The following is a 26,581-nucleotide window of genomic DNA, read 5'->3' as shown; positions in this document are numbered from 1 at the left end:
TTTATAGTGCATACTGTGTACTCACAAATATCCCTATAACATCTCTCATTTTGCAGCTTCATTATAACTGAATTTGGGTGCAGAAAGCAGTTGACATATAAAGAGTCTAAAGGTTAAAAACCACTTGAGGCAACGTGGTAAGATTAAAGTGTTCTGAAAAAATAAAATAGATAAATTAAAAATAAGGCCTTCAGGTTAGGCCTGGCTCTGTCATTAAGGTAATTCACTGTCAATTCAGGCAGCTGAGTGAAGGCTTCTGGAGCACGCTCCCTTACGGATGTCAATCAGAATGATAGCTGTGGGTGTCTCAGACACCAAATAATTGTGGAAATGGCCAGGGTTAGGCAAAAGTGATGTGGAATCTGGTGAACTGGAGACCACCTGCCCTGCCCAAAGGCATTACATTAAAAATATTGGGGCACCACCAAAGAGTCCAACGCTGTGCGCTGGGTCCAGGATGATTTGCACGCCCTGTTCGCAGCACAGTTTCCAGCCACCACGGACAGGAGAGTCCTGGAACACCAGTCTCACGCGATGATGCCGCATGTCCGTGCTCACATTGATAGTAAACAGGGTAAATATCATTCCCATGACAATTGGAATAAAGATGAAGTTGAGGGTAGTGACCTGTAGTAGGCAGCAGTCCTGGTCTGGGTTGGTACGAACATCTTCGTTCTGAATGGGAGGCTGCAACCCTCCCATACACTTGCTCTTTAATCTAGGGGACTGTTTTTTGAACTTAAAGTTGAATTCCCACATTGGTTCCTGTCTGTTCCCAACAATCTTTCTGCACCAGAAAAGTGAGCATTTGGAATTCTTTAATGTGCTGGGAGTGCTTTCTGCAATGGCTGGATTCTTGGAGATTCGAGCAGCAAATGGCTCATACATATGGTACAGAGATCGGATCACACATGCCCGGAGACAGCGCAGCTTCTCCATGGACTCTGGTCGCAGGCGCAAAGGCAGAGAGGCATCCAGCATGAAGTGCCTTCGGTACAACCTGGTCCGAAAGGCAGCAGTGCAAGTGACAGTCCAGGCATTCTTGCAAATCAGGGAAAAATTCACAATGTCCTCAGGACGGATATAGGAGGCCAGCAATAGCCAAATATCCATGGGATACTCTTCTCCTCCAGCCCCGTCCAGGTCTTTGTTCCTCTTGCTCTTTTTTTTTTTTTTTTTTTTTTTTCTGGAGACAGTTCTCTCATGGATGCACAGCGTTCGACTCTTTGACTGGTGGCATCCTCAGTACCCATTCTCCCTGAGAATATAGTTACTGCTTCTCGTCGCTGAGGGCAGCCCTGTGCTGGGCCAGTCCATTAGTAATCAGATTCCGGTTTGGAAGGGGCGTCCGGATTGTATATCTGGTCAGTAACGCACGTGCTCTTCCAGTTCTCCGGGGTTCCTGGTAGGGGAAGGAGAAGGATTGAATTGAGAGGAAAAACAACTATGATTTATAAACATATTTTAATGTAAAAAATGTGCATTTGAAAGGAGAAACCTGGCCCCATTTTCTGTGTTAAACCCCATTTGGTGCTATTGAGTTTGTTGTTCTTTATTCTTTTCTCCCAGCAAAAATGGATGATCTTGCTCTAGGGAAAAATTAAACTCTTAAATCTCCAAACAAGGAAGTTTCAGCCTTCCCTTGTGATCAGAAAGGAGCCTTAGAGGCCTAAAACTGTTGCTACTATTGCTTCCCATTAAGCTCCCCCTCAAATTCAAGTGAATATTTTCTCTTCTCCCTTTACCCACCTCCAGAAATAAAGCAGGTGACAGGGTTTTCAGAAAAAAAAATATTGGGGCACCTAGGTGGCTCAGTCAATCAAGCGTTTAACTCTTGATCTTAGCTCAGGTTATGATCTTACAGTTTGCATTCATGCCCCACATCAGGCTCTGCGCTGACAGCGCAGAGCCTGCTTGGAATTCTCCCACCCTCTTTTTCTGCCCCTCCCCCACTTGTGCGTGCCCTCTTGCACTCTCTCTCTCAAAATAAATAAATACGTTGAAGCATGGTGATAACTAAAGTATCTCTTTTAGCTCTAACATTCTGTGCTTTTGTATTGAATTCTCAGAATCAACATGTATTTATTAGGTACCTAATAAATTTGTTATGACTTGTGAGGGACAACATAAAACAATGAATAATGGTTTCTGCCTTTGAAGCATATAATTTAGCCAAAGAAATAAAACAGGTTAAGGAGATGAGAAGGCTAGTTCTTCAAGTGACACAAGGAAAGCATTCTAAAAATAAAATAGCTTTGCCTCCTCTCAAAAAAACCTTGGGTGTGCTGTCATCACATGCTGTAGGCACTTGCAGAATGGAAATACCCTGTAGTGTGAGGGACTAAAGAGTGACCACTGAGGAGGTAAAGTTTAAGTCCAAGATTCAGATGTAAGATCTGGACCAGGAGAGAGTGCGTGTCCTCAAAAGCTGGGAGTTTAACTTCAGGAGACCTGCTGTAAGCCCTAAGGAATCTGACTGTTTTTGTTGCTTAGATTTTTGTTAATGGAAGATTCTTGTTGGGAAAGTTACTACTAAAATTGTCACTTAGACGCTGAATATTTTTGATACATTCTGGTGTTGGTTGTGGTATGTACATTTCAACGTTGAAGCTAGAAAATTGGTGAGTAAGAACAGACGTGGTGAATAAACATGTTCATTTGATCACAACAAAATAAATTTATCGCCATTGTATTTGCATTTTTACCCTACTAAGCATCTGTTTTCTCTATATCGTTGTCTCTAGATATAATCTTTTTCTTCAGCAAAACATCTTTCACCATTGTCCCCAAATGCTAGGAAATGTGGAATGATGAGGCAAGATGTATCCAGATAGATGGTCTAATAATGACTAACTGACATCATGCTTTTAAATTTATAAGCATTTTTGCATGTATTTTAAACATTTGTTTAAAGAATTCCATAGTACACATTGCATTATCTTTCATTTACCATAAAGAAAAGATACAAAAAAAGATTTAAAAGAGAAGCCATTTGCATGTCTATTAAGTATGATCAACACTGTCATGCACACAGTAGGATGCAACTATAGAAACCATTATTAGACCTAGTAGATCGCATAGTCTATGCCTGTGATGACATTCATTTCTTCAGTAACTATTTATAGAGCACTCAGTGTGCCAGACACTATTCTAATTTATGAGCATACGATAGTAAACAAGACAGACACGGTTATTCCTTTCTATATTCTACAAAGATAGTTTGCCCATAGTTCACCAATCTAGGACTCAGATCTTCAGATTGCCAGGCTGTGTTCTTTCCACTAGAATGACTGTATCCATATATATACTTGAATATTAAAAAAAAATTTTTAATGTTTATTTCTGAGACAGAGACAGAGCATGAGTGGGGGAGGGGCAGAGAGAAAGGGAGACACAGAATCAGAAGCAGGGTCCAGGCTCTGAGCTGTCAGCATAGATTCTGATGTGGGGCTCGAACCCACAAACCGTGAGATCACGACCTGAGCCGAAGTTGGTCGCTCAACCGACTGAGCCACCCAGGCTCCCCTGTACTTGAATATTTTTAATGGTAGTTAAGGAATCTACTCTGATCCAGGGTGGGTAAAAACAAAAATGTTCCTAGAGTAGAATGAGATATCCGAAATATGTGTCGAATGTAAGTGAAATCACCAAGATGTTTATGACAGGAATAAATGCTAAGGGCAATTGCAGCTGCCAAGAATGGATCTTATTTTGCCTTCGTGGTTGTGTGACCAAAGAACTATATTCTCAAATGTAGTTTGCTCTAATTTGGGAGCCCTATGTTACAGAAAGATGTACTGCAAGAATAAAGAAGACCATGTATTGAGCAATATAAAAACTTAAGGGAACTTCTCTCTCTCTATATGTATATCTATGTATATGTAGAGAGAAGCTCCCTGTATATATATGTATATGTGCAACTGTCTTTTACAACAGTGATTCTGGATACATCCTTATCCTTTCACTGTGATAATATAATGGGAGCCAAGCATTATTCAAAAATAAATGACAAAACCATCTTAAATAGAACTAAGGTTCACTGAGAGATTATTTCTGCTGACTAAGCATATGGAAAAGACACTTTATTACTTCAATTACTCCAGCAAGATCACACCTGGTGTTAGATGCATGGTTCAAGAACTTCAGTGCATTAGCTTAGCAGTTAGGTTATTAATCATGGGTGTCAAGCCCGTTCTGCTAATTAACCTTAATTGAGCTCTCTGTTATGGAAGCACCATTACCAATGAAACAACTTAGCAATGATACCGAAATAACAGAGCATGGTAAAACTCAGGATTAACATTACTTCCTGTGCTTGAATACCAATGCCCAATGCTCTTTGCTGTAATACAAAATCTTGTATCTTCTATAAAAGCTTAAAAAATACATAGAGTAAAAATTGGTAGAATATGTATAAAATGTGCATAATAAGGTGACTTGGAAAGCATTTTGAAAACAACTTATGTGTTTGCATCGAATATTTAAAAGCAAGTAGAAAATAGCATTTTTAATAAAAATAAGAATTTTTAAAGAATCAAAGATTAAAATCTCATATCATCCATTAGTTAATGTGACTGTAAACCTAGTCATGCTTGAAACCAAATCTTTATTTCATTTATGTTCAGTATTACTTCCAACAGTGCCACAAAATGTCCATTAGAATAGAATTCTTCAATAGGCAGCTTTATTAATCTGCCCAGAGAAATGCAGTGCAATTAATTCTAAATTTGATAACCAGCAAGCACTTCAAGTGCTCAATAGGTTATTTATTAAAAAGCAAATCAAAAAGAAATAAGCTTCACTGCCAATGAACGGAATGCTTGGATTTAAAAATGGCCAGAAGGCTATTGGTATTAATAAGCTTTGTCAAATTCATTTTCAGACATGCATGGAGGAATTCATACTATTTTTCCATTCATGTCACAGTGTCTGTCAAGAGGAGAGCTCAGATACCTTGGGGAAAGCTTTCTATGTGCAAGTATTTGAAAATAGAAAGGCAAAGACAGACATTTAGCAGATTCACAAGGGAAGGGAAACCCCTGAAGAATCTTGAGGAAAATTAAAGCAGCAACAATGGAAGTGTTAGGAAAAGGTTTAACCATTGATACAAATTTGGGCAAGAACAACGAATACAAATACTGGTGATACAAGTACTAGAAACTCAAAATCAGCATAAATAAAGATTTACACAGTATGAATGAGGCACCTCAGGCCATGGGTGAATATCTTATGGGCCATTCTTTTATGCTATATTTACAGAGGTAGAATGTAAACATCCAGGAAGTGGCCCAATTTCATTGGATAGTTATACAGATTCTTAACATTGACCACAGGGATTTAATGGAATCTGAAAAAAAAAAATCTCCACTCCTCTAAATGCCTAAAATCTGTGTTCAGATAGTAAACAGGTGCAACTACAGATAAATTACTTAAGTTCTGATCCCTCACTGGTGCTATCCAATAGACCTTTCTGTGATGATGGAAATGTTCTATATCTGGGCTGTCCAATAAGGTAGTCACTAGCCACACGTGCCTATTGAGCACTTGACATCTGGATAGTGCAACTGAGGAAATGAATTTTTAATTTTTGTCCTTAATATTAAATATCCACATGTGGCTGGTGTTTGGCAGTGCAAACCAGCCTCAGATGATTACTTTTATGACCTAGCAGGAGTAATAGAACTGATTCAATCACGGTTCTTTCAGTTGTGAGGGACAGAAAACTCAAAATGTGAACAATAAGGAGAATGTATTGGCTCATTTTAACTGAAAAGTCTGAATGTAGGCAGTGTCTGGCATAGTTCATTCAGGGCTATTTTTTCTCCAGTATTCTCCTTTATTTTTGTGGTTGGGCAATGTCTTTATGCTAATTTTCCTGATGGTCACAGTCTGGCTGTTGGAAGCAACAGGAGTTACATGCTCCTTATTCATGTCTAATAGGAGAGGGAGAGAAAGAGCATTCCCTCCCACAACCGCTTAAAAGGCCAGAGCCTTGCCCTAAAAAAAAAATCAACATGTAGAGCCAGGAGAACGCTGTGTATTGCTTGGCTTACACCTGGTTTTCTGCCCATTCCCAAACAAGTTAACTTTGGCAAATGGAAGGAGATTTTTGATCAATGTTGCAACTAAAAGTTGGATTGGGGGAATGATGTTTTCTCAAAGAAAAATCTAGATGCTATTAGGATGTAGAAAGATAGGGAATGAATACTGATTAGGCAACTGATGATTTTCATCCAGTTACCTCCAAGAATTATACTCGATGATGTAATGTGGATAAAGCACCTAACAGTGCACCTAGTATGTTATAACCCTTCTTGTTCACATATCCCACCTTCTCTATACTCCCTGGGCAACTATCTTAACCCTCTGGTGTCTTATTTTTTTCAATAGAGAATGTATTATTGTTAAGATTCCTTTTAGCGCTAAAAATTTGTTACTGATACCTACTGGTGATATGTCAACTCAGGTCATAGGAATAGGTGTGTCAAAGGAGAGTTAATTACATTAGAAGGCAATGAATAGCTACAGCTAAGAAAATGCCATTGGATTCTCTGTAACCCTGTGCAAGTGGCCCTGGTGATGGTCTTTCAATGAATAGAGAAAAGAAGAAACAACGGTGCTTATTTCTCATCTCCAGCTCCTCCTCGGCCCAGCTCTATTTCTACCACCCTCAAAGAGATGAACAGATAATAAAAACCAATGATATCTAGGCTTTAGCTGAAGAGCATGAGACTCACCTGAGACTCACCTTGAAAACTGACATAAAATTTGCTAGGCTGGGACTCAGGCATCCCCTCCCTTCTCTTAAGTGACTTTAATGTATACTATGGTTGAGAAGCACTAAACTGATTTTCAGATAAACAAGAGGTGGAATCAAAAGACTATACTGTACTATTCAGGGTCAAGTAGCAGGTCATAACTAAATGATAGGTAAAATAGCAACATAACTAATAGTAGAACTATGCAACATTTTTTTTCAAAAATATGTACAAAATACATTTTTCATTTGAAGAGAAAACAGTCAACTGGTTTCTCACTCTCAAGATTTTAAAAGCCTATGAATTCTATGAGAGATAAAGATTAAGTGGTATATTTCACTAACAAAGCCATAACAGATATTAAAACCAAATTAGAAGAAAAAAGAAAGCAGATCTGACAATTAGAAAATCAAGTCAGTAACGTGGCAAGAAGTGTATAAAAAGAGCAGAGAAGACAGGAAAAGCATCCAATGGAAGCTATTAGAAAAGAGGAGATTGGAAGAACAAAGAGAAGCTGTGTATACGGAGGGAACAGAACACTCTGAAGAAACAAATTAGATTATCATTGAGGATGATTTCGTGAAACGAAAGCAAGCATGAATCTTTCAGGTTTAATTGGCCCACGCTGTCTCAGAAAAAATAAATGATTTTAAAAATAGTGAATAATGAATCCTATCCTTGTGAATTTAATATATTTCAATGACAACCAAAAAAATCTTACAGCTTATGAGTACCTGTTCTCTATTATATTCCATTCACCTAAGCTGATGATACCTTGTAACAAATAGGTATCTGATGAATATTTTTTAAATAAACAGATCTTTCATTAAAATAACTGACATATTATGTCATTAAAGATAATGATGCATTTTCTATATTTTGGAGGACTAAATGTCATCTAGAAATTTAGAAATTTTATTTTCATGTTTATGTTAAATACATTTTCAAATAGCATATATTCATGTATATATATTTAGTATGCTATATTCACATATGGTGCTCACCCATGTATTTTTTTGTAAAATTTATTTTTAAGGTGTAATCGATCTAAAGAAGGAAAACAAGGGTGGCCCAGTTGGTTAAGAGTCTGACTTATGCTCAGGTCACGATGTCACAATTTGTGGGTTCGAGCCCCGTGTCAGGGTCTGTGCTAAAAGCTCAGAGCCTGGAGCCTGCTTCAGATTCTGTGTCTCCTTCTCTCTCTGCCCCTCCCCCACTCACACTCTGTCTCTTTCTCTAACATAAACATTAAAGAAATTTAAACAAGGAAAACAATACATAATTATGATTAAATTTTATAATCAGAAAAATTGAAGTTTTGCATAATTTGTATTATGCTAACAAGTATCATTTCTACTTTATTAAAAATTCAAAGGAATTAACTCTTATTTTTTTCTCAATTCATAATTGACTTTGTTCTGCTATTCTGAGGTTTATCTCGTCTTCTTTTTTCACACTTCTTGAGCACTACTTTGATTTTAATCTTGTTTCTTCAATGTAGACCTTCACTCTGACCTCATAGGTTTTATTTGATATGAAATATTTTTTTTGTTATTTATCATGATTTGCAGTAGCAGTTTTAATTGCCTTGATCCAGTAATGGTTTAGGGGAGAGGTTGTTTTAATTCCAAGTATTGCCACATGGATGAGTCTGTGGTTGGAGGATACTGTAGTCTCTGTTTGCATCAACTACAAATAAATCACAGAAGAGCTGGTGAAGAGTAGATTAAACATTAACAATTTATTATCTCACTTAAGTTCAGAAGCCTCCCATGCGTATTCCCTCTGATCTCACACACCCATCAATTACTAAGAAATAGAAATTGGATTATCATCTTTGATTCAGATTCATCATGGTTTATACCATGATGTTAAAGATGCTCAAATTGGCTTTTGATTTCCCAGCAAGAAAGGTGGGTTATTGCTGGATGTGTGGACAGCCAACAATATCTGCCTTACCAACAACAAGCAAGAGACTGATAGATTTATTCTCATTGTATATAATCATATATAATCTTATTACATATAACACAGGATATGTGATTATATTTTATATACAATAATATAAATGTTACACATTATATACATAAAATTTCATAAAGTTACGTTTGGTTCCTCCAAATTAATTTTAATCTTTTGATCTACTCTGAAGAGTTTAGGAAAAGGTGCTAAAGGTATTTTTTCTTTTTATTATACTGAAATATTTCCTTTATTTTCTTTTTTGTTGTATGATCTTTTTTGCTAAGGTACACCTCACCCCTAGTAATTTGGAGTGTATTCTATTGTTTTACTGTTAGTTGCTTTTATACATCATAATGACCTACTTCCATCCAATTTTCTCAATTTATTGGCCTTTGAAGCAATAAAGAGTCTGTTGATTCTCCTCCATGGAAATGCAAAATAGAAGCCATATGAGCAAATGACTCAAACTGGTGACTGAATGGACAAAACAGGCATTCCCATGTATTTCTCATAGCAGAGTAGATGTCCAAAGCCTTTTGGAAAGCAGTTTGGCTGTTCATGAAGTATTCATACTCCGTGGTTCAACAATCCTACTTCTAAGAATCTAAAAGAAATGCAGAAGGGCAAAAAGATGTTTGTACGATAGTGATTCCATTATGAAGAACCTTGTGTGTCATGGCAGAAAAATAGAGAAACATATAAATGCACATCCACTTGAATATTATATATAATATATAATTTGTTTATATAAAGGTGTATATCTTGATAAAAAACATAAGTCTTAAAATGAGGAAAACCACTATGTGTTGACATAGAGGTCTCTGAAATGAAGTTAAAACGACTCAAAAACAGTAATGTATGATTTCATTTATGTTAAAATGTGTAAAAAAGCGTCATGTCTAAATGAATAGAGAGTATTTTAGAAACATACACTCAGAAGTGTTATCCATCCTTAGTCTTGGGGAAAGGAGTAGAAATATGGGAAGTAGTAAGAGAAAATAGTATTTTATTAGATATTCTTTTTTTAAATGTTTGCAATGAAAATATATTCATATAAATAATTGTAAAAAGTGGTTTTTAAAACCCATCTGGAAAAATAAACATGAAAGAAAAATAGAAAATAGCCAGGAGAAGTCTAAAAATGAAGAGCAATAGGGTGGAAAAGATTCACCCTAATACATATTAAAATATTCTTGACAGAGATCATTTTGTAAAAGATTTGATCATTACCTCATACTATCCACCTAAATAAATTCTAGATTTGTCACACATTTAATTGTAATGACAAAACCAGAAAATCAATAGAAGGAAATCCAGCTTGCTTAGTTATTTTGGGTTTGGAATGGTCTTTCTCAACATCAAACTCCAGCCAAGAACCAGAACAACAAATACTATATGGTTTGACTACATAAAAATTAAAGCATTCTGTATGGATAAAGACTGTAAAAAACGACACAAATTTAAAAGTATTTACAACATGAGTAATAAAGTATTAATAGCCTCGTATGCAAAGAGTTCTTACCAAGTAATGGGTAAAAGATAAATGTGCCAAAGAAAAGGGCAAATAGCATGTGGGTAGATCAGGCTATTTTTCCTGTCTTGGAAATGACAAATTGCAAATTTTTCCATAGCTGATTCCAAAAAGACTGTGACACATAAACCACCAATGATGGTGTCTAGAATTCATCCCCAGTAAAGATTTTCATACTTCTTTTTTCAAGAGGAAATTAAACTTCAGAAGCCTTTGGCTTAACAGACATTTGCCCTTCCTTACACGAAGCTTACCTTAGCAACTGAATTTGTTTCAAGAGAAAAGCAAAACCTGGCATTAATTTAAACAAACATTGCCAGTTGCTATTTTCATATTTCCTCTGTTCGCTGTAGATAGCTTATATTGGAAAGTTGAAGACAAACATTTTTTTCCTCGCTGATGAGTTCCTGTATTTGGCAAGCATGGATGCTGCTCTGGGATTCTGGGGACCAGTCAAATTTCATTTTACTAATTCCCATTTGGATAGACATTTCACAGGAAAAAAAAAAAAGTCTACCTCTGTTCAAAACATTCATTTATTGTTTCAGCAAAATAGCTCATGAAGCTTGTTGATATATGGTAAGTTTGGTCAAATGTTGTTCTTAGCAAGTCGACAAATCAGTGAAAGCATAGAACTCACACCCCTATTTTGAAATATTTGCTGGAAGTGGTTAGGGATTACCACTCAAGTATTTACTATAGTGGGAAATACTTTAATCAGTACAAGAGATAAGCACCGGCAGAAAGAAATTATAATTTGACAAACATATACTGAGTTCATACTGTGTGCTAGATTCTCTTCCAAATAGAATGGGACAAAACTCCCAGCAGGTGTTGAACTTTATTTCATTGAAGAGAAACAGACCATATATAGAGGTAAGCTTATGAGCAAAGGTGATGTCACATGGTGTTAAGTGCTCTGGAGGTGTACTGAGGCCCAAGAGAAAAATGTCAGTTCTTAGTCAATAGCATTTATTGCATTTATCCTTCACAATAAAATGAATATATGTGTATATGTGTACACACACACATATGTATATACACATATGTAAATATTTATGTGTATAATATGTGTATTATGTGTACACATATGTGTGTATGTGTAAACACACACATATACAACACATGTAAACATTTTAGAGAGTTCACTATGTGCCAAAAATTTTAACACTATATGTGTATTATTTTATTTGATCCTCATACTAATCCTCAATTGATAGGTATAGACCTCAATGTAGATGGATGCTTGCATAAATATGTTTTTATGACTTGTTTTATTGCCCATTTGGAGAAGAAATCATGTACTGCTATTTGTGTTTTCTCTTTATTTCTTTGTTCTTCTTTTACTTTAATCTCTACCCCTTCCACTCATATTAAACAGCCCTTTTTCCTCACACTCCTCCAATTTCCAGCAACAAGTAGTGGCAACTTTGGGGTGACAGACAGCCAGTTAACTTTCTATTCATTTACATAATATGTAAATATTATTTATAGAGATGAGTACACTAACGTGTAACATACCTCTTTTAATAGAATTTGATGGCTTTATTTCTCTATCTCAGTTTGTATAGGACAGTCTCATTCATTTCTAAGAGTTGCTTCATTTTCATTGAATGAATGAAAGGTGTTTATTAAATTGCAACCATGGAGTGGGTGCTTAGGGCTTTTAAAATATTTCTCTGTCATACAGAGATGCTGTGGAAAACACCTTTAAGTCTTTGCACATATGTGGACATATTTCTACGAGCTGTCTTCCTACACATGAAATTGTTATTAATAATGGAAGACCATTTGCATTTACACATGCATGAAGTTTCCTTTCAAAAGGTTTCATCAACTTATAGTCCTACTAACACTTCTCCATATCTTTGGCAACATTCAAAAACATAAACCGTTTTCATTGCCATTTTGAAAATGTTTACATTTCGTATATTTTCAATGTATGTGTGTGGTCGCATACCTTGTTCTTTGAACTGTTCATGCTTTTAACCTATATTAGGAATTATTTGTAATGACTTGAAAGGGTTCTTTATGTATTTTGTAACTTGATCCTATATGTTTAATGCAAATATATATTTTTAATTTTTGTTTTTAATAGTAACAAACAGCTATGTAATATTTACTATAAGCCAAAGTCTGTCTTAAGTGGTTTATATATTCACTAATCTATTGCTCACAACAGTCCTGTGAGGAAGGTGCTATTATTCTCTTCATTGTACAGATCAAAAAACTGAAGCCTGGAGGTTATTACATGCCTTACCTAGGCCATGTAATCAACTGGTAGAACTCTTTCGGAGCTCTAATTCCAAAGTCAACTTTCAAGCCCTCAGTCATTCTCATGATACCTGTTAGAAAGTTCAAAAACTGTATGTAAAATGAATCAATATCTCTTTCTTCCTTTATAGCATCCGGTTTTTGTATCTCTAAGAAGTCCTTCACCACACAAAAGTTATAAACATATTTTTATAACTTTGGGATATTTTATTCTTAGCATTTAAATTATCTAGTGTCTGGTGAATGAGGTCAAGTCTACAGATGACGTTATTTTTTCCAAGTAGGTTGCTAATTGTTATAAACCATTTGAGTAGGCTCTTTTTCCTATCAATTTGTAATTGGCTTTATTAAAAACTAAGAGTTTATCTTGCATGGGTCTACTTAGATACCTTATTCTGTACTTTGGCTTTATTTGCCTATTCCTGCCTTAGAACTATATTGTGTTTATTACTCTAATTGATACTGTGCTAGAAACTTCTAAGGGAAGACCCCTTACAGTAAGAATTTCTTTGAATTTTTCCTGGCTATCCTTATACCGTTTGTTCCTTTCAAATGAACTTTCAATGCAGTCCATGACATTTCTTTTATGAGACCTCTCATTCCAATTTTGGCAGTAATACAGTGATTACATAGACTAATTTGGAGAGAGCTGTTACATTAGGTCTTTCTAATTAAGAACCTGGTATAAATTTCTTCTTTTGCATCGGTTATCCTTCAGTAAAAATAGATAAAATTTATTAATATAGGCTTTTCACATTTTATTCCTTACCATCTTTGGTGTTGTTATTATAATTGAATTTTTCTGATGATAAGAAAAACATTTTCTTACTGTGCTTTCAAACTGGACATTGTATTTGGAAGAACTACATGTTTCACTTTTAGTACTAGGAGCATTTGATTTAATTTTTTTGGATTTTCTGGATCAATTACTGCATGAAAATAGTGACAGTGTTATCTTTTCCTTTCAAAACTTTATGCAGTATTGCCTTACCTTAGTTTTATTGTATTAATTAGAATCTCAACCTATATCATTGAAGGGTATCAATGAGACTAAATGTCTTTGTCACATTCCTGAATTTAATGGAAATAGCTCTAAGGTATCAAATCATTAGAAACCAAGTTTCAGTGTACAAGTTTTAAAATACAATATATCACAATTAAGCATATTGTTTCTTACAGATTTTTAGAAAATACCCTTTATTGAACGGAGAAAGTTTCATATATATATGAAGCTTTATTAGATAGACTAATTGAAGAATATGTATTAAATTGTTTATTTTTATCAAATGCCTGCTCATCAAATTTGATTACCCTATATATATTCTTAATCTCTTAATGTTGTAAATCATAGTCTATTTCTTAAGGTTGAGTTGTATCCATTCTTGGGATAAACCTTTCTTTAATGTATTATAGTAAAAAAGTTAATACCTAGGTAGATTCAATTCTCATTTTTTGTTTACAGGGTTTTTTTTTTTTTTTTTTTTGCGTTTATGTTTGTAAGTGTGGTTGTAACGTTGTGAGGTTGTAACATTGGTTTCCATTTTTATTTATTTTGTGGAAATATTTTTGGACCCCAGTTATGTAGAATGGAGTTTAAATTACCTTTTTAGTTCATGGGATAGTATTGGCAAGGGTCTTTACAGAGCCCATATTTCACTTCTCAATTTTAGTTGAGAATACATTTAGTTGAAAATACATTCTCCTCTCCCATAGCCAAGACTTTTATTTTTTGTGTATCTCTGAGTATTTATAAAATGAAAAGTAAACATAATGTTTTTAAAATTTAAGAGTTTTCTGTCTTTTTGATATCTCATTAAAGATCATGTTATTGGGGTGCCTGGGTGGTTCAGTCGGCTAAGCTGCTGACTCGGTATCAGCTCAGGTCATGATCTCATGGTTCCTGAGTTCGAGCCCTGCATTGGCTCTGTACTGACATAACTGAGCCTGCTTTGGATGCTCTGTCTCCCTCTCTCTGCCCCTCCCCGACTTGTGTGCGCGCTTGCTCTCTCCAAAATAAATAAATGTTAAAAAAATTTTAAATCATGTTATGAATGATAGTTTATGTGACTGTTTTGCACAACTTACTGTTTTTGAGGTTCTGCCCATACAGTCTAATTCATTTTTTCTAGTGTTTCATGGTATTACATTATTTGCATTTACTATATTTTACTTAATTTGTTCTAATACTGATGAAAATCTCTATACCCCTTCCATCTATTTACACCATGAACAGTGCTTCAGTGAACATACCTACCTACCTACCTATTCAATAGTGTCTCTAGGATGTATGCTTAAGAGTTGATTTCCTGGCGTATTATTTATATACTGCTGGTGTATAACAAATGTTTAGTAGTTTAAAACAACAAACTTTTAATCTGATAGTGTCTGTGGGAACTGAATCTCATAGCAGATTAGCTGGGTAGTTTGGTTCAGGATCTCTATAAGCTTGACGTTCTGCTCTGGGCTGGGCTACAGCTGTCTTAAAGCATAATTGAGGAAAGATTAATTTCCAGTCTCACTCACATGTCCAGAGACTTCGATTTCTTGCCTCATAGTCCTCCCCACAGGGCCACTTTTAGTGGCAGCTATGTTCCCCCAGGGTAAGTCGTTGCTTTGTGAGCCATGAGGGAATGTCCAAGATGGAGGCCACAATCTTTTGCAAACTAATCTCAGAAGTGCTCTACCATTACTTTTGCTACATGCTATTGGTCATTTAGACCAACCACAGTACCAGGTTAACCAACTGTCCTGGCTTGCCTTGGCCTTAGGAATTTCTCAGGTTTAAAATGTGACTTGCAGGTTTTAAAAATGAGTCCCAAGCACATCTAGGAAGTTGATCACCTTACCTGGTACAATGTGGATGGCAATTATACAAGAGTGTAAATACCCGGAAGGGGAATCACTTGGAGTCGTTGTAGAGGCTGACATACTAGGTCATTGATTACATCTAAATACAGTTTCAAAATTATTTCCATGTTTTATGCCTCAGATTGGCCACCACAGGTTTCTACTCCCACCACTTGTGCATGAGGGTTCAGGATGCAAAAAAATTTTTTCCCTCAAATTCTCTGAAAAAATGGAGTTTCTGGATTCTTACCTATTAAATTGTATCTCCTACTTTCATCATTAAATTCTCAGTGCATTCTGGGAGAAGTTCTCTTCTTGATAGTCCAGCCTAATAATTCACCTTTCATTTTTGTCTTTTCTGCTATTCAGGTATTTTTTTGCATAAAGATCCAGCAAAGCTTACAACTCTGCCTATTTTCGATGCATAATAAGTAAAATGTTTAATAGTATTCTAGAATTAGAAGCCAGATGGTCTCAACATAAGCAATGAGGGAGAGTTGGAGGGGAAGTGAGCTTTGAAAACCTTTATGAAAAAAACAAATACTGAAAATAAATGAGTTGAGCTTTTTGTCTGATGAAGTTAGAAAACATAAGAGAGTAAGCTCAAATAACCAAGAAGAAAAAATGGTGAAGATAATTGCAGAATTCTGTGACATTAGGCTCTGTGACAGAGAGAGAGAATGATGAGAGGAAGCCATTTACAAAAATGTGGAAATTTTAGGTTGTAATGCATTCTCCTTTGCTCACTCTGTGACTTTTTTACCCCAACAACTGTGGGAACATTCTACTTAATGTGTATTTTTGTGTATATTCTTTTGAATGTGTGTTCACATTTTATCAGTTTATTTCTCCCAGTTACATCTACTTCTCCACCTCTAAAAATATCAGTGCGAGGAACATGTCACCAGATGAAGTCTTTTCTCTCTCAACTATTTATTAAAGGGGTGTGTGTGGGGTTATACACCCAGAACTAGATTGCTTGATCATAGCATAGGTACCTGTATGGCATGGTTGCATAATTAGTAACACTTTGGTCACCAGAAGGGCCATCCCAGCCTGAGCTCCCATCAGTGTTTGAAGTTTTCTGCCTCCTCATTCTAGTCTGTATTTGGCATTGCCCAGATTTGTGAGTCTAATTGCTGTACAGTTGTACCTCATTATTAAATTAATTTGCATTTCTATGATTATTAATGAGGCTGAGGATCTCTACCTCTTTATTAGCTTTTGGGATGGTCCAAGTCATTTCTTTTAAGACAGTAATTAAAACTTCTGGCGTGCTTAATCAGGGTAAAAAAGGTTAAAACAAAAAATACACGGAGTAAAAAAGATGTAATCAATCATAGGGAAAAAGAAAACAAAATTTTACATTTCCAGACAGTAAAACAAATAATTACCCCCCCCCAAAAAAATCTGTTCCATGATACTTCTCCTCACCAGCAGATGCTAGAAGACAACATAGGAACACATTTCTTTTCTCTCTCTTTTTTTTTTTTAACGTTTATTCATTTTTTGATAGAGACAGACCGTGAGTGGGGGAGGGGCAGAGAGAGAGGGAGACACAGAATCCGAAGCAGGCTCCAGGCTCCAGGCTCCGAACTGACAACACAGAGCCCCACGCGGGGCTCAAACCCAGGGACCGGGAGATCATGACCTGAGCCAAAGTTGGACGCCCAACCCACTGAGACACCCAGGCGCCCCATAGTAGGAACACATTTCTGATGAAAAACTACTTTGTATCTAGAATTCTATACTAGGTCTAATTATCCTTCAGTTGTGAAGGTGAACTAGCTCACAGCTCCCTGTATGTAGGGAGCTATTACTGTGTCCCCAGCCCCTGCCTGGTACTTGCCTGGAACCCTTCGTGGATAGGAGCAAGGGAAGAGCCAGGGAGTTTCTATAGTTTCAGAGCATACATAGCAAGGTCCTCTACCAAGTTAGTTTTATTCCAAATATGTTTGGTCTCTCAGTGGCAGAGATATGACCTAATTAGAAGATTTTGCTGTTAATTTTTTTTTCTGTTCTTTTAACTATTCCAGAGTGGGACATCTGCTTGTTTGTTCTTATATTTTTTACCTAAAGCAGTATTCCCAAATAGCCCTAACTCTGAGCCGGCTGGCGTCTTTCCTAGAATGTTCCACGCAACAGGATGTGACCACGTTTGAAAAAAAAATGTTTTGAGGGGTGCTGGGTGCCTCAGTTGGTTAACCGTGTGACTGTTTATTTCGACTAAGGTCATACTCCTCTTGGTTTGAGTTCAAGTCCCACATTGGGTTCTGTGCTGACAGCAGGGAGCTTGCTTGGTCTTCTCTCTCTCTCTCACTCTCTATCTCTCTCTCTCTCTCACTCTCTATCTCTCTCTCTCTCCCCCTCCCCCCCCTCCCTCCCTCCCTTCCTCTCTCCCTTCCTCTCTCCCCCCTCCTCTCTCCACCTCTCCCCCCTCCCCCCTCTCTCTCTCCCTTCTCTCTCCCCCTCTCTCCCCTCTCTCTCCCCTCTCTCTCCCTTTTCTCTCTCTCTCTCTCTCTCAAAATAAATAAAACTTAAAAAACTGTTTTGAGGTTGACAAAGCTAAAGGGATTTTTCCTGTGGAATTTCTCAGCCTTTGCTACATTAGTGTGCACTATGAATTTACCTCTAACGAGATATCAATGCAGTATTACTTAAATGAGTTTAGCCACACAGCCCTTTAGGGAATAGGGAGTATTTTGCAGGATTAGTGCTTTAAAGCACCACTTTGTAAAACTGTACTGGAATTTTGTGTCCTTGTGTTTTACTCTATGATCTCTGAGGTCCAGTATCAAAATGTATCAATTCCATGCTCTGTTCTCCACCCAATGCCTAGTAAGCACTATACATACAATAAATATCTGTTCACTAAAAGGATAAGTGAATGAAATAGTTCATTATTATAAAATGCTTTAGATGTTATATGTGAAATCCGTGATAAGCTCCTCTGGACCACAATTTCAAACTCAGTTTCCAAAGAAAACAAAAATATTAGCCTACTTCTCATTACATGATGCACCATCTGTGAAACAAAATTCACCAAAAGTGCTTCATCCTGTAAATGTAGTAAAAGATCTTCCTCTGTGTATGCAGTGTTGTGTTGCAGAATCCAGTGGCCGTTGTCTTCAACCAGCTTCAGGCGTATCATCCATCTAGACCCTTGGGCCTTACCTGCAAAACAATACATATTGATTTACCTTTGTATTGTGCTTCATGTAGAAGACTTAAATGCTTATATATTTACTAGTTTTACCAGGATCAACATTTAGATTTTATGTTTGGAAGGGTCCTTGTCCATGTTTTGCATTTCCTCTCTGTCTTAATGTGCAGTCTTTTACTCAAGTTGGGTGTGATCTTTAAAATTGCTCACATTTGTGATGGATTGGTGTTCAATAGCATACAAATAAATGTGATTGTAAAAGGGAAAATTATACTCAATAGATTGTAATAAAATGGAGGGGATGTTTTGAGATTTGGAGGATGATTCTAACAAATACTTGTAATATCTTGCAAAAAAAAAAATAGAATTCCCTGGTTATGTGACCATCGGAATACCTGCCTTGTTTTGTAAAACATAGTGACAAAATTAAGCTAACCAGGCAAAATTAATGAATTTCCTCTGCCTTTAATTTCTCTTTCTCTGCCCCCTCTTTAAAAATACTAGAAACTTTTGTTTTCCTTATCAGCAAGAAGCAGAGAGTAGGGATGGGGTCCTACAGAACTGACTTCAAGGGTTATAGAAATGACTTCTCTCTTCATCTGTAAAAATGTGCGCACCTCCTTGGGTTGATATACATAGGATTACATGAGATAAAGCCAAGTGTAACCCAGTATGAGTGCTCTACAATGATGAATTCTTCCACATTCACATAGTGTGTATCCTGATAGTTCGTACTGTAGAAAAATTTCTTGACAAAGTGTCTGCTATTTATGTTTGGAGATAACTTCTCTTGCTCTGAAGAAACCTTATGTGCATTTGACTTCCTTTTTACACTTTCTTTCTATTACTTGAACGTCATCCAGAGAGCAAAATCCTTATGTAACATCAACATACCTTTATGTTCTCTATCAGCAGACCATAATGTGAGTCACTCCAGCCTTTTCTTCCACTTTATTTGCAGATTTCACAGTTTGGTAGTTCACAAAGGACTTGGCATGCTAACAATGGGGTTAGAAGTTAGAAATTTGCCATTTTCAAATATTCTCACTTCCCTTCAGTCTATTTTTTTAAAATTATTTTTCTAGCCTTACTTGGTTGAAGCAAGAAAGGAAATGTTCACCAAAGCGCGTTTCATCATAGTGAGTTAGATTTGGATAAGTCTAATAGGAAAAAATTGCAATTAAGAAAGCTCTCCATTTGCTTTCCTTTTTATGAAAGATTTTGAAATTGACATGAGCTCTTAGAGAATGTTCAGCTGTGGTAGTTTGAATTACGCTGCCCAGTTTCAGCTCACTGCCTCCTAACAACTGAAAAATTCATGGGCCAAAGGCTTTCAACTCCACTCTTGGACTTCAGTTACCCCCCATATCTCTTCTAGCACAAATTCCAGACACGTTTAGCTTTTCTGCATCTGTATGTATCTTTTAAGGGAGGTAAGGGGAGCAGGAAGGGCAGGTTGAGGAAGGAAAGAGATAAGATGGAAGGGATGGGAGGAGAGATTTTTTGATGAACCAAATAAATTATTAAAAATGTTTTACCCTTTGCACTTGTAGTGAAATGAAGGATCCTTTATGCTTTCTGCACCCAACTTTGGCTGGGATAGCTAAATGAAGACATTTTTCTTTAGAAAAGCCACAAATCACTTTTTCAAAGCTTGAATTAATAAGGCCCTTTGCAACAATGTTTCTCTGTGACTGTTCAGTTTTCAAAATGGAAATCTGTAGAATGTCAGTTCCTTTTTAGTTGGAAAAAAATATGACCATATGAAGCTCCTTTTAAAACATTCCTCTAGTGCAAGCATTTTAAATAATTTCTCAAAGGAAAGTACTATATTCTGAGTGAATAGCATGACATTATGAACTACATCTAACATAAGATTTTGCTTCGACAGGCCTGTCAATGCTCCTTAGTTCCACCGTAATGAAATGAAAATCATGCGAGCTTGGAAGAAATATCTTCCTCACCCTGATACTCTTTATTAACTGTGGAATTGTACTATTTTCTTCACCATGGCAACAAAAGCACACAATAGAGTTGGCTCTCACCTTCTTCGCACAAGGTGATCTGGAATAACGGTAACAAAGAAAAGTGAAGCAAACACAGATTTCAGGAAACAAGGAGTTAAGGACACCGTGAACCCAGGGCACTATGAGCTCAATGAACAGCATTAAGGGCCCTGTTCCAAACGGTTTACTAGAGTAGGTAACTCGACCCAGAGAACAGACTTTCAGTTGATACTTGATTAAATCTCAGAATGAATGACTTAATGTCAGCCAGTCAACTAAAAGACCAATTTAAATGATCTCATTTTACAGTAAGGTTAATGTCAGTAAAAGGCATAGATTGACTAGTAATCTTGAATAAGGCTCTGAATTACCCATATTCAGTGTCCTTTAAAAGCAAAGAATTTGTTGTCATCGGCACATATAATTCTTTCAGTGATTTTGAGAGAATCAAGGCTCATTTTCTGTATGGAACGTTTAACCGTAACTTTTTTTTCCCCCTGAAAAGAATTTGGTTTAAAATGTCAGATATTCTATATTCTGTTCAGTTTACATTGTTCAAAATATTCAAAGCCATTCATCTTCCTCTGACATTCAGAGGTTCATAATGGGATGTCTTTCACTAGGACATGCTGGTAGAGGCAAAAATACCAAAATTGGGCAATTGACTACTCCCTGTTCGTGGAAAAGGGAGGGGAAAAAATCACATCAGAGTTTTATTTTGTCACCTGTGAAGCAATGAAAGAATTAATAAAAATGTAAGTGCTAGCTAAATAGAAATCAAATTGTTACTTTGCAGCCAGGAAGCCAGGAAAAAACATTCAATTGAATTATGGGATTTGACTGTGTGAGATTTTAAAGATTTAAAAAAATCAGTTTGGCCATCTATTTTAAATAAGGTGGTAAATACCTTTTGTTCTTGCACCCAGATAGTTTTTAGTACTATGCTTTATTAAAAACAAAGCTGGCACTTACATTCAGGGAAAAGGTTCAAAATAATGTTTAAAAAAACTAATTAGAAAACAAATTAGAAAATTGATTTGGGAGAAATTTAGGAAAGATGATGGAGAGCATGCTTATTTAAATGACTGCTTTCTTTGAAGCCCAGAAAAATGAATAAAAATAGCTGAAAATAGCAAAAAGAATCCATTAATATTAAAACTAGACAGTTGTACCAACGTTATACTATACATGTCAAAATCATGCTGACGGTTACAACATATTTGGAGCAAATTGAATGAGCATGTTGAGTATCAGCACACAGTTCCCATAAATGAGAATGCAGTGAATGGGGAGTTAGTGAAGGAAAGCAAGGCTCAGGGTTACTGTTGTTGGGCACATACCAGGAACCTAAGGACTTTACCTGCAACATTTCAATGCCTCCTCTCATTAAGTTGGTGCTATTATCTTCATTTTATAAATGGTAAGACTCCAGTTTTTGCCTCTGGTCACATAGCTATGTTCCTAGTATTTGGGTGATCTGGGATTTTATTTTTTTATTTTTTTATTTTTTTCAACATTTATTTTTGGGACAGAGAGAGACAGAACATGAACGGGGGAGGGGCAGAGAGAGAGGGAGACACAGAATCGGAAACAGGCTCCAGGCTCTGAGCCATCAGCCCAGAGCCTGACGCGGGGCTCGAACTCACGGACCGCGAGATGGTGACCCGGCTGAAGTCGGACGCTTAACCGACTGCGCCACCCAGGCGCCCCTGATCTGGGATTTTAATGCAGGGTTCTTTGACTTTAAAATGTCCCTTCAGTGACTAAGCAATCAATGTAGTCTACCAAGGAGGAAGTTCGTGGGTGCCCTGCTGATAATCCTCAACTTGGAAGGAGAAGAGTTGGAAGCATGATGCACTATGGAAGAAGAAAGAGCACCCCAGAAGTAGCTGGTACAGGGCAAAGAGGGATACAACAGCTTGGGGCAAGTGTAGAAGGAAGACAGAGAAGAAAAAGTTATGCATGAACCGTTTTTGTTTTTCATGAGGATTATTGTCTAACCAGGTCTGGAAGCAAGTCTGAGCTGGAGAGAGATGCAGAATCATAGGTCAGGTCCCACCTTTTAAGCCATAGACCAACATGATGTGCAAAGAAAATATAAATGGAGCAACCAATTATAAAATGGCTGATGCGTGAGACCTCAAAAATAGGTGGTCACTCCCAAAGATAGGTGTCCTGCCCAGAAAAAAAACGGGGGGTCAAATCTGAGGGGATACCCACAGGTTAGGTTGTGTGCCCTAATCTGATGGAACCATCTTGTTTTTGAGGTAGTTTGCAACAGATGAGGAAAGTACATAAAGAAGTCATTAGATTTTAATTACATTAATCAGATTCTAGGTTAGGTGGCTCAAGGAGTCTCTGAATCTCTTGCAGTGGGTCCTATGAAGGCTGACTTGGGTCTTTATTTAGGAGAAACACCTGAGTGGGATCTGTCCAGATTTACTGTGCCATTAATTCACATTACTGCTTAACTCACGCCATTGATCTAGGCTGTATTACAAGTAAGTTACTTTTAAGCTGTAAACCTCTTTGTGGTCAAAAGTTCTATGATTCCCTTAGGGCTAGTAAAAAATTTATCAGAATCTACAGCCAGACTAAAACAATATCCCCTTCATGAAAGCCTAAAGATTTGAAGTTAGGCCTAGACTGGGGAAGACCTAACAGCTTTAAATTAAAGAGGTGACTTATACACTACTGATTCTGAGAATTAAGAGACAAGCTTTCAATTTGAGGTGACTATTGGATGTGCTAGGTGGCTTAACTAGCTTGTTAATTTGCACCAGTTAGGTAGCTTAAATAGAAATTACAAATGTTTCTAATTAGAAGAGTTAACAGGTTCACTGTATGATATTTAAACATTAGTGTACTGAATAAAAATATAAATCGCTCAGCAGTATCCTCTAATAACTTTATTAACGTTTTGGTTTGTTTCTGCACAGTTTGGATACTTCCTGACTTCTAAAGAGTAAACAGTAAACATCCTCATTACTGGGATTTTCTTTCTTTAATCCTGATATTCCTGATGCTGGCCAAAATGTTTTATAAATAAAGATTTTTCTCCTGTGGCAAAAGTAAAGAATGCTCTTTAAAAAGTTCTACCAGTTTTCCAACAATAACTTTTTTTCTTGATACAGCTGTTTTTACCTACAATCACCCTAAGTAAAGTAAAAGCGTGCTCCTTTGGCAGGGGGAGGTGTTTAAACACTATCTTTATAATGCTGTCCACCCTTTTCAGTGATTTCCTTTATGTATTCAAATTCTAGTTCCACTGTGGGTCCATGTCATCACACATCGTGAATGAATGGGGTCTGAATTCGTTAACATGAATACCGTAAAAAGGAACACATGTGCCATGTACACTCAATGTGTTGGAACTGGCTAATTGGAATGGGATGCATCCAAATAGTTTCCATTAAATTGAATGAGAATTTTATGTAATGGCTTTTAACGTAGGGGTAGATTTTTCAGGAATGAATTAAAGTGGATTGGTGACTTTTCATTAACTAATTCTATCAGGAGGACACTGGCCTAAGCTAAGAGTTAGACATGTTGGTACCAAAGGGCTGACTGCACTCAAGCACTTACGTGCATGAGCTGATTTTCATAGCAGAAAGAGAGCCTACCAGGTGGAAGTTTTGTGTGTGATTATCCACCTGCAAAGATGAAATACAGTGAATGGAGAAGAGAGGAAGATGAATAGCCCCAGCCCAGGCCTATAGAATACCTTAAAGCTCTTGGCTGAGCGGAGTGAAAGTAGAAGCTGAAGGGCTGTTCTTACAAGATTTTGGAGAATGTGATTCTGAAGTGTGACATCGAGTGCGCTGATGCCTGCTCCCTCCACCCCGCTCCTTTTGTTTGGTACCCAGCACTATTCCTGCACTGTGACAATTCTAGGGCATTGATGGTGACACTTGAAAGGGAAGCATCAATGTATGAGCAGATAACTTGTGTAGTAGGCTGAATAATGGTCCCCCAAAGATGTCAACAGCTTAATTCCCACAACATGCATACTTCACTGCCTCGTACTGAATGTTTGTGTTCTCTCAAAATGTATACGTTGCAGCTCTCATTCCCACTGTGATATTTTGAGGTGGGACCTTTGGGGGCTTAGATGAGGACATGAGAGCAGAGCCTGCTTGATGAAAGTAATGCATTACAAAAAGAGAAAGAGACGGGAAAGTTCTCTTTCTATCATGTGAGAATCCAGTTAGATGGTAGCCATCTATAAGCCAGGAAGAGGACCCTCACCAAGATCTGAATCTGCTGGCACCTTGATCTTGGACTTCCCAGCGTCCAGAACTGTGAAAAATAGATGTTTGTTGTTTAAGCCACTCAGGCTGTCGTAAAGATCTGCCTAGACTTATGATGGGTTACATCCCAATAAATACACTGTAAGTTGAAAATATTAAGTAAAAAATGTATTTAATAAACCTAACGTACTAAACGTTATAGCTTAGCCTAGCCTACCTTAAATACCATCTGAACACTTAAATTAGCCTGCAGTTGGCTAAAATAATCTAACACAATAATAAAGTCTTGAATATCTCATATATTTTATTGAATACTGAAAGTGAAAAACAGGATGGTTGCATATGGGTAAAAATGGTTGTTAAGTGTTTCGGTTGTTTACCTTCATGATCATGTGGCTGACTGGGAGCTGTCGCTCATTACCCAGCACCACAAGAGACTATCACACAGCATATTGCTAGCCCAGGAAGTGATCAAAGTTAAAATTGGAAATATGTTTTGTTTTGTTTTGTTTTGTTTTTTTCTGAATGGGTATCTCTTCCACACCAAAATAAAGTTGAAAAATTGTAAGTCAGACCATTTTAAGTCAGGGACTATATTTGTTTTAGCAGCTCAAACTCACTTAGTACAACTTATCTTTCATGGTAAAGGCATTTTGCAGATGTGACTTAGTTGAGGATCTTGAAGTAGAAAAATTATCCTGAATTTTCCAGGTGGGCCTAATGTAATTACAAAGATCTTTATAAAGAGGAATCAGAAGATCAGAGTGAGAAAAGGATGTGACCACGGAAGCAGAGATTGTAGTGATGCATTTTGAAGATGGAGGAAGGAGCCATGAGCTTCTAGAAGCTGGAAGAGTTGAGGTGATAGATTCTTCCTCAAGATCCCAGAAAGAACATCTTGATTTTAGCTCCATAAAGCCCATTTTGTACTTGTAACCTCCACAGTTATAATTTTGCATTGTTTAAACCACCGAGTTTATGATAATTTGCAAAAAGCAGCAACAGGAAACTAATGCAGCTTGTAATGACAAACATGGGTAGTGGTCAGCGGACTTGGAAGTACCCACTGGAGCCTTGCAGGAAAGCAATAGTACCCAATAGGAGAGCACATGTGAGAACTACCTAGGGGCCTCCCCAAAGTCTTGTTGTGGAGAGACTTTGCGGGGATTTATGACTCTGTGTTGCATTTTGGGACAGGGAGCCATCCATGGTATTAAAAATCTGGCCTTATTTGTACATATGGACCAGTGAAGGCTGCGGCCACTTGCAGTTACAGAAGGATTCACACAGACCTGACTTGTCAATAAACCTGTCTTTCACCAGCTTCAGCTTGAAGAGTTTATCTGTGGTCAATAGAAACAGTGTGGCATCGTTGCAGCCTTCCACTTCTTCCTCTCAACCCTATGATCTTGAGTTATTCACTTACCCTATAGGGCAAATGAAGCCTGAAAAGCTCAAGTACAATCAAAACCAGCCTCACTCAAGGGAAAGGAAGTTGGTTTTCTGACCTTGTTGCTGGTTTAAGGAGGGACCATACACCAACAAGACACCCGAAACGATGGGGCACTCATTCTGAGTGAGAATTGGACTGAGTTACATTTATTTGAGGTAGATGAGGGTAGAAGGAAGAGTATGGCCCTGTGTTGTCACTGATAGTTATATCTCTTGCTCCCAATGTAACAGCGACTGGGGAAAAGTTAGAAAACTATGGCGTCTTCCCTTGAGAATGACCTATGACTCAGTGTTCTCTTCAATACCTCAGTACTATAAACAGACATGCCATCATTTGC

At 37.0% G+C, this 26,581-nt stretch overlaps 1 protein-coding gene across 1 annotated transcript in view; it reads right to left on the bottom strand.

Moving 5' to 3' along the window:
• Positions 1 to 368: 368 nt before the first annotated feature.
• The window catches only part of LOC124527152 (transmembrane protein 183A-like), an 88,728-nt gene continuing 62,515 nt past the window's right edge, over positions 369 to 26,581 (bottom strand). Inside the window, exons 2-5 of the mRNA XM_047100405.1 lie at positions 18,376 to 18,546; positions 12,512 to 12,596; positions 1,378 to 1,402; positions 369 to 1,230 (exon numbers count right to left, since the gene is read on the bottom strand). Coding sequence (XP_046956361.1) covers positions 400 to 1,230; positions 1,378 to 1,402; positions 12,512 to 12,596; positions 18,376 to 18,546 — 1,112 coding nt within the window. The 3' untranslated portion in view covers positions 369 to 399. The remainder of the gene's footprint in view (positions 1,231 to 1,377; positions 1,403 to 12,511; positions 12,597 to 18,375; positions 18,547 to 26,581) is intronic.

Source organism: Lynx rufus, unplaced genomic scaffold (assembly GCF_022079265.1).
Source record: "Lynx rufus isolate CCGP_SWC_20201006 ecotype Redwood Valley unplaced genomic scaffold, mLynRuf1.p SCAF_5, whole genome shotgun sequence".
Lineage (NCBI taxonomy): Eukaryota > Metazoa > Chordata > Mammalia > Carnivora > Felidae > Lynx > Lynx rufus.
The sequence above is the reverse complement of the archived record's forward strand: the minus strand, read 5'-3'. Positions and strand labels throughout refer to the sequence as shown.